Below are 12,432 nucleotides of genomic sequence, written 5' to 3' on the forward strand. Positions count from 1 at the left end.
TTAATGTTCGGCTCCGCCCGAACTTAGCCTTTCTTACTTGTTTTATTTTGAAATCTCAAAGCGCACAAAGTTTTCCATGTATTTTATATGGAGAAAAAACTATTTTTCGTAGAAATGGTATAAAACTCTTGAAAATCAATATTTTTCNAAATCTCAAAGCGCACAAAGTTTTCCATGTATTTTATATGGAGAAAAAACTATTTTTCGTAGAAATGGTATAAAACTCTTGAAAATCAATATTTTTCGACCGGAAGACTGTGGTTCTCTTCAGGAAACTTCCAGTATAAATATCCAATTGTTTATTTAACCATTTTTTTATGATAAAAGATTTTTTACTGGTCCCCCCCATTGCAATTTCTAAGGGCTTTGGAGGACCTATAAAATATATTTACCATGAAAAAATTGTTGAAAAAACAATTAAGTATTATTACTGGGAGTCTCCTGAAGATAAGAAAAGTTTTCCGATCGAAAAATATTGATTTTCAAGAATTCTACACTATTTCTACGAAAAGATGTTTTTTCTCTATATAAAATACATGGAAAACTTTGAGCGCTTTGAGCACTCCCTAAATATTTTTTGATTTAAAAAAAAAAATTGGGGTATATTTTTTTCGATATAGATCAATCCTAGGGTGTGCCGGCATTAAAACTCCGACTTTATTTTTTTGGACCACTCTAATACCTAAAAGGCAGCTGTAGCGGTGCTCATTCAGTTTATCTGGAATGACTTCTAAAAGTTTTTCTTCTCCATTTCAATCAAATAATCGGTCACTTATTATTTTCCCCTACGACCTGTAGGACCGATTACACCGTGCGACGAAAACGGAAAAATTTCAAAACACACGAAAGAATCGATATACTCACGAAACTGTGTTTTTAATTTTTCACTCTGACGTCAGGATATATTTTTCAAAGGACTTCGAAATTTTATAGATATGATTACTTAAAAAAATTATAAAAAAAAATCAGTGCAATGTGGAATAACAATATGGGTACCAAATGAGAGAGAAAATTCTGTTGACTTTAAAAACAATAAAGTTTTTTAGTTTACAAGGACGAATTGGTATTGAAAATGCGCTTTTTATAAATTTTATTTGCAGGACGAAATTCGATGATGAGGTCGTGCGAATATTAGTCCTCAAACAATATTTTTTTTTTTTTTAAATATTGCAAATGTTCAAGGATATTTAAGCACAAAATTTTTAAAGCACATTTTCCATACCCATTCGTACTTATGCACCAAAAAATTTATTCTGCTATAATTCTACGGAGTTTTTTCTTTTATATGATACCCTTATTATTATCCTACATTGCACCGATTTTTTTTAAATATTTTTTTGAAATAATCATATTTTTTTAAATTTCTAAGTCTTAAAAAAAGTCCTGACGTCAGAGAGAAAAACTAACTACTATAATTTACCCATAGTTTCGCGAATATATTCATTTATTTGCGTGTAAAATTTACTGTCGGTGTTATCGTACAAAATTGTCAATGTGCTCTTTCCTACACTGTCAATAGAAGGCAAGGAGAATAGTTACGTTTCATACTTAGAGAAGTGACAATCTCAAAAGAGGTAAATCGTATTAGCAGACTTAAGTGACATAAAATTCGTCACTGCCAGCGAAGATTGAGCAGAAATTACCTCAAAGTCAAAACCATAACACGAACTGTTTGAGTACTGGACCAAAATCTAGTCGTGTTATTTACGAAATTGTAATTGAAAATTTTCATATATTCACAAAATAAACCGCTTATTCGTTAGAAGAGAATACGGCATTAGTTTTTCAATCATTTTCAAATTGTTTCCCGAACCCAATGTTTATTGGGAAGTTTTGATTTTAAAATTTTAGCAAAACAAATTATGATATTAAAATGACAAACGTGGGGCGCATATGATAGACTTTTTACAAATGATTAAATCGATTTAAAATTTTGTACTTGCGCTATAGAAATTTTAGGTCTATCTTATATAGTTTTAGTCTTGAATGAAATTAATGAATATATGGGGAAAAATATTTATGCTTTTTAGCCTAAATAGCATACATATGTATGTGAAGTTTTATGGCCGTAGGATAACGATAAACCGTGCCGACTTTTAGTTGAAGTTTCAGTTAATAACTTAAATCAATCGTAATCTAATAATAAGACTTTTGTAAAAATTTTAAAATCAAAACTTATCGAGGCAAATTTTATGAGTGTAGGATAAATTACTTTCTACTCTTTAGTCCTATTATAGGAACGTGGTATATTAAAAAGTTATTTTTTTATTTTATTTTATTTTTATTTTTAAATTTGTGCAATTGCTTCAGCAAGAATGGTGGGCATAGGAAATTCTCTCCTGCGTAAAGTGGTTTCCAAATGCATTGGATGTACATACATACATATGTATGTACATGTATAAATACTCGGGTTATATATATATATATCCTTATATTTATATCCTTTTATATACACATATATTATGTGGTTTTTTATGCGGATTTTAATTTATGCGGTTTTTCAAGCCATGTTGTTATTACATTTTTTCAGTGTGTAAGAGGCAATGCTTCTGATAATTAATTTGTCTTTATATTCTTATATAATTCATGTATTTGTGGTACTTTTTTGGTTTTGGTTAAAATACAGAAAAAAAAAATATTTATTTAATTACTGTTCAGTTTTACATGGAATAACATGGAAAGTGTTGAAGTGAAGAAATAAATTGTTTTGCTTTTGTTTATTATTTCTTCACTAGATTTTTTATGCGAATGTTTTAAATTTTTTACACGGAGTATTTGAACTCATGCGGTTGTTGAAAATGCTAGAACGCATCCCTTGTTTTTGTATGAAAGTAAAGAACTTTTTTATGCGGTTTTTTTTATGCGGTTTTCTGAGGGACGCATATACCGCATAAAAAATGACCTAAGTATACATAAATACACGCATTCATATCTGCCAGGATGAGTCTTACTTATAGTATGTATGTATGCAGCAAATATGTATAAGTATGAACAATACAACACTTACCTTCTTGTAGGCGGTATACTTGAGGTACTTATAGTGTTTATTATCGTATTTGATTTCCTCCGGTGTGAATGTGAATTGCGAATTTATGTGATTGTAATGCCGATTGTTATCATCCTTATCCTATGCACATACATACATATTGTATAGATGTATAGTGAGTGGATGATGCCCGATAATGGTGATAACGGTGAACAGCGACGCAGGAAGCCAATGCAAAATATAAACAGGCGCCAGTGAGAGCGGTGCGACGAAATAACGTGTTCGGAAATGTGAAAACAACGATCCACACCAGTAAACACATTAACGAAAAGCAACGAAAAAAGCGGCGTCCGAATTGGAGTCGAAAGCAATCAGCGGTAGCAATGTGGCATGTGGGTGGTGGTGGTGGAGGTGCGTTGGTGCGTTGGTACGGCAGCAGTGCAAAATAAGCGAAAAGAAAAATCAAAGAAAGCACAATGGTTTAGAGCAATAGAAAAATTTGTTGTAGTAAAAAAAAAGGTGAACAGACGTTGTAGAAATTGAAGTAAAATTTACGATTATTATTTATTCAGGGAATTGCACAAAAGGTAGCAATTCGCTGTGCACGGCTGTGCTCAAATTTATGTTCCACCTAAATCAATATACATACAACTCCCAAAATGCTTTGTCCCTTATAATCAAACATGAAAATTTTATATTTACAAGTATATATGTATGTATGTAATTATATGTTATATATGTATGACGAAGAGTATGTATGGGTCCACAGTGAAGGTTTGCTAGTTGACAAACACAACTTTGAGAATAATCCTTATTTTTTACGTGTAGGAAATGTAAGCTATTAATTAACTGGTATAAACTGGTGGAGACGCTTACTAGTTCGGTAACTGGTATTAGCTGATGCAGAAGCTGACTAGTTTGACAATTTCGAAGCCACGCAGCCAACGACGAATGAAGTAATGAAGCCAAAGCAAATCCAGTTTTTTATAAATAAAATTTGCTCAAAAAAATTTTTTTTCGAAAATCAACTCAGTTGATAGAAGAGTTTAAGATTAGGAGGTCTGCATCAATTTTTTTTTTTTAATTTGTATCAACGAAACAAAATACTGAGACTTTTGAAGGCGTCAAATATATTAAATTTTATGATTCCGATGGAAAAACCGCAACATTTGTTTATGGGACACCGTAATGTTTGTACATACCCTTGCGGTCAGCTGATTAAGTCAAGTGACATTTTGACTAGTTTCGGCTATTTTGATTTTGTTTATTTAATGTTTATATTTATTTTTTATAAAATTCTAGCGCTGGTTAGGCCACATAAATAATGCTAGATTTCCACTTGGAATCAAATAGCAAAAATGACAAATGACAAAGTTGGGCTTTAAATAATAATCGTTTCATTACGTTTTTTTAAATGGCATAAATTTTTTCTTATTTAAATTTTAGATAAATCCACATTTCAAACTTCAAACAAATATTATGCAAATTGGACAAACTTTAACATTTGCACCCGAAAATTTTAAACTTTCAATTCAAAATTTAATTTTCAAAAAGTTTTGGGTATGCAGTTTCGTAGCTTATTAAATTTTACTAGGTTAAAGTGCAAATTTCAAGAAGCTAGAAAATCGTGTTGATTTTTAATACTTTTTTTGGCTGACCGTGTTGTGCATTTCGTTTCTATGGGAGAAATTGCCTGGCGCCATCAGCAAAAAAAAAATATCAGACTTCTTTTTTCTAGACTTCAGCAGGGATCGAACCTGCGTAATCGCTGTTCAAAGTCAGAAGCGTTAACCACTGAGCTATGTACATCCCGTAAACTGTTGTTGCTAATTCATTTTCCTGATGAGGAGATGTGGTGATCTCCGAAATAGCTGCTATAACTTCAACCGCTTAGACTTTGTTGCTTTTTCAATTTTTCCTAATAAACAATTGTGGTGCAAAGCTCAATAAAAAAATATTAAAAATAATAATGTTAGTAAGCCACAATAACATTGACAAAAAAAAAATAATTATTAAAAATCAACGCGATTTTCTAGCGTCTTGAATATTTGCACTTTAACCTACTAAAATTGTAATGAGCTACAAAGCATGATACCCAAATTTTTTCTAAATGTTATAAATAAAAAGGGTAAAATTTTTGGGATCAAACTAACCTTGTTTAAGTGATTGGGTCTTAATTAAATAAAGTAATTTCTCCGTTTTTCAAAGCTAGCCACCGGAATCGAGGTATGGGCCTTCGAAGTTCGAAATTGGACCTTATGTAAAAAATATTTTTAATTATCATATGTAAACAACTAAAAAGCATTATATAACTTTACTTAACTTTTTATACAGGTGATATAAGGGGTCAAAGGTCAGATCTTCGAAAAATTAACAACCTTATATGTATTTCTAAAAATTTTGAACTTATTTTTAAGTCTGTAATATAAGTTTGCATACCGTTTAAATAAAAGAAAAGATGGACTGCGTATATATTTTAACTTTATTAGTTATTTACATACAATATTTAAAAATAATTTTTTAACAAATTACCTATTGCGAACTTCGAAGGCCCATATCTCAATTTTGAAAGCTAACTTCAAAAAACGGAGAAATTACTTCTTTACTTATGACTCGATCTCTTAAAAAAAAATTGGTTTGATGCAATACCCAGAAAAAAAGTAAATTTTGCCGTGTAGTGTAATGATTGGAGATTATTCGTGCTTTACGTTTCAGCATTTTTTTTTTAAAGATTTTTGCGGGTACTTTATGATCTTTTCTTGACTTTTCCGGGATTTGGCTGAATGGTGTAAAATAAATTCAAGAGTTCAATTCAGAATACAATTACATCGAAAATTTTCCTTAGCGGGATTTATAAAAATTAATAGGTGAACTGTTTGCTCCTTATTTTTATTACACTTTATGGTTGTTAATTCTTCCGAGAGAATTGGCAATTTTCAGGATTTTTTCTCAAAACTTACAATCAAAGACTGTGCCAATGCCGATTTACATAGCAGCTGCTTATCAAAATCTGAGAAATTCATTCTAAATAGCTACCTATTGCTGTTACTCTGTTTATCAGCAACACATTTTTAGTTATCATTTTAAGACAAAGTCTCTGTTTTCTGTGTTGTGCTTATTTCATCTTTTCTTTTGCCGAAACAAGTTAAACTATTTAATTTTTTTTTTTTTAATTTCAATGAGCAAAATTAACCCTCAAGTTCGTTAATAATACGCATAGTACTCGTTTGTAATCGGTTAGTTACGGTTCTTACTTATCTTATACTTTACTTACATCCATAATAGCATTAAAATTGTTGCTATTCAAAGTGTTGTCCAAATTATCGTTCGAGTTGCCCAAAATATTATTACTATTGCTGTTGTCCTTGTACATGAGTTGTTGTTGCATTTGTTGTTTCTGCTGTTGTTGTTGCTGCTGCTGTTGTTGTTCAATTGTCTTCTTATATTTGGCATTGAAAGCGCTTTGGCGCTCATTCAAACGCTGCAAGCGTTTACCATCGGTATTTTCTGGCAAATAAAAAATAAATAAAAACCGAGAAATTTAGTAACTGTGAATGAAGAGAGTAAATAGTATGGAGTAGTAAATTTATTCATTAAATTATTAATTGTGGTTAGTATGGAGTATTCCAAATAAAAGTTCATTAGCTGAGGTGCTTCAATGTTTTCGAGAAAATTCTTCAGTATCTATTTTGTTAAATACATAAATTAACAGAATAATGTTCGAAGGCTGCACGGATCCTGGATACATAGAAAAGACTTTCTCAGTCACAGGTGAAAGTAAATTTTGTTGCGACCCAACAATTTTTCGAATATTTCTAAATCTATGATTCTAAATGCAATAAAAAAAAATCTTTCGATTCTGAATCTTCAACCACAGAAGCAAGTTGTTAATAAAGAATTACATATGAAGAAATAGTTTGTTTTCATGAAAGAAAATTTTCGCATGCGGCTCTTAATCCTTGAACCAGAAACTTATCATCGGTCGAATGTAAATGAACAGTGGTATTCCATTTGGCAGTCTCTTCCATATCAGCCTCCGGTATAATTACGACTATCGCTACTTGCCTGCCGAAGGTCGATAGTTATTAGAAAAACCGAGCTTGAATCTTGTTGTTGTAGCAGCGTTACCACAACACTGCATAGATCGGTGAAGTTGTCAAGGGTGACCATTGACAGCATCATCTGAGGGTAGCTGTAGAAAGATTTTAGTTCCAACTAGATCTGACCAAAAAGAAAAGGTTGTTAGATGAGTTTGGGTTTTAGTTAGTTGGTGCCGTGAGTTTCTCTCTATATGTTGGACACACGTTTGGTATATCGGCGTTAGATCTGGATCCAGACAATAACTGGATCGAAACGCGTAATCATGCGATTAGTAATGCTGTAATTCATCCTCTAGCTGTCAAACGTGACACTAAAAACTGTTATGTTATAGAAATTGGTGTGCCCTCAACATTGACGTATAGTATCATGCCATGTCCGAAATAAGGTCGCTAGGGGTCAGAAGCTACGAGGAGAGTTATCTACTCCCTGTAGTCAAATGTACCAGTTTTACACTAACTTACAACAAGTATGAACCGCCCAACTAGTCAGCCAACTATATTTTTCCATGAAATGAACTGGTATTTTTAACATGGGGATGTTCTACAAGATGGCAATTGTCATATTTCGGTCAGAAATATACCAGTCTCATACTAGTTCATAATAAACAAAAAAATACTAGTCCAATTATGGACCGAAACCACTACTTTTGGCGTCAAAAAATTAAATGAATTCATGCATATATGTACATTGTACAATAAAAAACGTTTGATTAAGTACACTATAATATATTACACATTTTTATTTAGCAGCCTTAGATTTGCCATTAATTAGTGTTAAATTTTTTGAGTATTATATTTCAACTAGTATTTTTCCTGACTAGTTTGGGGTTTCACTGCAGGGCTACGGTTTGTTTCGGTTAAGGCAACCCTTATACTACGGAGTGTTTATGGCGCGGAGGGCAGTGGTGGTGCTGTGCACTTTCCGACCGCTACGGTGCGATATTGTCTTAGCGATAAAATCATTGGTACTCTTGAGAGATTATATGCTAATCTAACCACTTGTCTTGGACGGCTGCCAAACTTTTGATAAGCAAATTTTCGGGTTTGATAAGATGCAGTTTTTAAAAGCATACCGGAAAATGTACTTATTTTACAAACCCTTTTTATGAGTGCAGAATCGCACAGAAACAATTAAGAGGGTAGAGGTGAAAAATTAACTAAAACATTTTTATTTTAACAATACCACCACCAGGTTATATTCGTGAGGAATTATTTTAAAACCGCCATTTTTAATAGCCTTAACTTGTTTGTTTGCTTTTCATTTATTGTCCTTTTTTAATGTGGCACAATACAAACAGGATTTAATAAAGCGGCTTAGTGTCTCAGCGATAGTAAATATATACATATTTTTTTTTGCTGTGCGAAGCCACACGAAATGTTTTTGCTGTACATAACTTATGTGTATACATTGGTATATACATGCATAACTATATATATTTGTATATAAACTATGTAATTAGTATCGTGTAGAAAATTTACTAACATAAAGTCACGAAAACTGTTTACTCTATATTGGGATAGGTATGTACGATAAATTAATAGCCCATCGTGCAGTGTTTGCACACATATTTTCTGTAGTTTTACTATACGTACATATACCTAGTATGTAGTAATTGCATTTGCATTGCGCATTTACAGTCATGTGTGTGGTGTATTCATAATGTTATTTGGCCATATCAAGTTAATAACATCGATAAATTTTCATTTTACGTGAACAGTGAAAATAAATTTCACACATGACCAGTGCTAATTTATTTGTGACGATAGAAATACTGCAATACATATGTTCAACATGCAGATTTTGGCAACAAACAAATTTTGTTATCGGTCATTATGGTTAAAGTGCACTTTATCCTAACTCCAGTGTTAGACAAAAGGACAAAATGAAGAGTTTGTTTATCATTAAGATATTATGAGAACTATCCCCATGCACCTTGAGCAACAAATTTCTACCTTTTTATAAATATTGTGGACAGTGTTGCCAAGTTTTCAATTTGAAAAAGCACTAAAACCCAAGAAAAATCGCGTTTTTTCTTAAAAAAAAAAAAGCACAAAATTTTTTATTGAGGATTTAATGGAGTTTATATGCATACAAAAATTTATTGTATGTATGCCGATTCAAATGAATGAAAATTAATGTTGCGTGATTGGCAGTCGAATTCATTCTGTTTTCTATAAATTCAAATACTTTCGTTCAAACGACGCGACGTAAACCATTTTGTTCTTATTCTCTAATATCCAGCGTTGCCGTTTTGCTTAGATTTGTGCAGTTTAAATAATAACTCTTCTTCGGTTTGCTTAATTTTTTGCTACAATTCCTATCTGACGAAAGTAAAAATAAAAAATTATGTTTCATAAACTATGTACATATGTGGAAGTTTAAATCTACACGCAAATTTTCACAAAATTGATACTAACAACAATCCCTTGAAAAGAAGTAACATTATTTGGAATTTTGGAAGAAATAGCAGTAGAATCACCCCTGCATACCATGTAGCGGTATTTTTCGGAAAGGTGAAAAAAACCTATATTTCATACTTGCGCCGGGTATCTAATGTTCGGCAGAGAGCAAAGGGATGGCTGATCGCCATCTTTAACATTATTTCTGCCACAGGCGGCACAACTTTGGTTTGGCTGTTTTCAATAATCAGTTTTGCAAACAATACATACACAGATACGTGTATCTCAAAATGAATGCATGTCACTCATAAACTTATCAGCTTAAACGTAATTAAACTAATTAATATTATAATAAAAAAAGTGTGTAAAACCTGCGTCAGTAAACCACAGGAGCAAATGAGTATAGGCGGTTAAAATCGAAACAATGCAACAAAAAATGTTGAACATAATTTACATAAAATAATTGAATGGAAAATATTTACATTGAGTGCATAAAAATGCCGGAATGCAGGATACAGCAATTAAGTGGTTGACGTTGCAGGCGCGCCATACAGTGGATACGCTCTTAGCCGAGAGCAAGTAATAATGAAGAGGTTGCGTATACGCCGTGACACGCATTCGAATCGGCGAGTGTAAGGTAAAAGTACATATCGGTCATTTACTAAAATACTGTCATAACTCAAAAAACGAAATTTTTATAGCAAATGGTGGAAGTCGGTGTCTTTTTCCATTCTAAATTTATTTTTGGCGCGCATAGCAATTTTACTATATTTTCCCTTTCGTTTGGTGAAGGGCTCGTAGGGGGGACTCTAGTATTTTTATTGGCAGCCCCTTTTCAGAGCTTCATATTTCAGTCAGTTTTATGGCTGCCTATATTTAATATAGAGTCATTGCTATCTTCATTGCAGCCCACCTAAGTGGTGAATAGCTTATCTGCGTTAAGTATATTGCATATTGAGCTTTCTTGGGGCTCAAACCTAATATCGCCTAGTTCCGCTTTACAGTTTTGCGCTTATTACATTAGAAATAACTTTGGGATTGGGGCTGCACATTAAGACGTGACCTATAAATGCGTAATATAATGTAAGTAATAATTATCTTATTTTACCAGACATTAAAAAAGTACCAACTGAAGCTTATGCTCCAATGTACCGAACTGAAAAAAATGTACGAATAATAATGACACATTTCGACCAGAGTGGCAACGGTGCCCTTAGTTCTATTGAATGCATTTTTTGTTTTTTGGCTTGACATCTTAAGTAAAGAGCGTGTTAGACGTGGCATTGCAATATATTTCGAAAGGCTGTCAAGTGGAGAAATTTCAGAAAGCAGTTGCATGTGTCTTTCGAAAGAAGTTTTTTGTTCTCGAAAGCCGAAATTTTTTTAATCCTTTTTGGCTTTTCACACGTCGAATGAACTTCTGAAAATCTTTCTCGATAACGAAATGCAACTGTGAGCCACTTTGCCGCTTGTTCATTATTTATCTTCTTCTTATAATGAACGTTATTTTCAGTTTGAAGAATAATTTATTATAGCAAAACAATTAAATTCCGTAAAATAACACAGGTTTACAAAGAAAAAAAAGCTGTCTTCATATTGAACCAAACCTCTACATCCCTATGTTAATCGACGAGCTGAATGCAAATCCGAGGTCAATTGGCCCCCATCACTTCAGGTTCGAGGTTATTTGAAGATAAAGTAGGGAAAGATATCATTAAATAAAACTAAAATTCATATATATATATGTATGGGGTTTTAGACTCGATGAACCCGAATATGAGGTCCGTTAAAATCCATAATGTCAGCTTCGAGGTCATTTGAGGGACAAATAGGACAAACAAGTTATTCAACAAAAATAAAAATAAATTTGTTTGTGAATTTGTAGTCGCAGAATCCGGATATGGGGGCCACTTTATTTTTCAATGAATTCTTCCCTCTTTCTTGACTTTTATTTCTGAAACTGGTTTCCGAAATGTGACAGAAAGGTCTTTCTGGCTGTTCACTCATAAAAATAAAATAAAACATCGAATTGCTTGGACAAGTTGGTAATACTCCCACGTCTGACACGCCCTTAACTCTCCTAGAAAGTTGTTTCAGTATCTAAATAAGAGAAATGGCACACTGATGGCTCAATGACCGACGAGTGTACCGCGGGAGGGATAGTTGGGCCTAGGTTAAGATACTTGGAACCCATGGGAAAACATATGTATATATGTCTACTCTCCAGGCTGAAACATATGCCATAGAAAGAGGCGCGGACTTTAATATCAAGCTAAACTACCGGAATTAGAACATCGCTATCTTAATTGACAGCCAAGCGGCTATCCTGGCTCTCAGATCTCACCAGGTAACATCTAAATTAGTGTTGGAGTGCCTTGACAAGCTGAATACTCTTGGTCTGACCAATCAGGTTGGGGTTCTCTGGATTCCGGGCAGATGCGATGCAGATTTTTCAGGACGGAAAATGAAACTGCATCTTAGAAGAATGTCCTGCACTGAGATGCACGAACGCAAAATGCACCTGGGTGAACATCTGATAACCAAAGGCGATTTAGGTTCCATAATCATTTTGATCGAATACTTTTGTCTCATTACTCTTTAAATGTTGCAACATCATTTCAAATGCAAATGCATCAATTTGGCTCCTAAGACCTAATGTAAGCACTAGCGGCAACTGCAAGTTTTCATTTGTAATTTCAATTATATCAACGCAATATGCTTTGCTCTTTTTCCAATTGGCAAATTGCAAATTGCAGTGAAAGCATTCAACTGGCGATTTACATTTTCTACAGTATTAAGACAACTTAATTTTTAGAAGAGCTCCTTGATACACAAAAAAAAACAGACTATTGAGTCCTTTACCACATACATACATAATGGAATGTCTAGATGGTCACCCAGCAAGTAATTGTATATATTGGGGCCTGCCCTTCTCAAACCAATTGC

The 12,432-nt window shown here is 33.0% G+C and overlaps 1 protein-coding gene across 1 annotated transcript in view; it reads right to left on the reverse strand.

Moving 5' to 3' along the window:
• The window catches only part of Cow (Proteoglycan Cow), a gene marked incomplete at its 3' end in the record, with an annotated part of 65,329 nt that overhangs the window by 6,038 nt on the left and 46,859 nt on the right, over positions 1 to 12,432 (reverse strand). The window contains exons 7-8 of the mRNA XM_017622223.1: positions 6,261 to 6,493; positions 3,008 to 3,127 (exon numbers count right to left, since the gene is read on the reverse strand). Of these exons, the coding sequence (XP_017477712.1) occupies positions 3,008 to 3,127; positions 6,261 to 6,493 (353 nt within the window). The remainder of the gene's footprint in view (positions 1 to 3,007; positions 3,128 to 6,260; positions 6,494 to 12,432) is intronic.

The sequence above is a fragment of the Rhagoletis zephyria genome, unplaced genomic scaffold (assembly GCF_001687245.7).
Source record: "Rhagoletis zephyria isolate East Lansing unplaced genomic scaffold, Rhagoletis_zephyria_1.1 Rzeph_scaffold_02733, whole genome shotgun sequence".
In the NCBI taxonomy this organism is placed as follows: Eukaryota; Metazoa; Arthropoda; class Insecta; order Diptera; family Tephritidae; genus Rhagoletis; species Rhagoletis zephyria.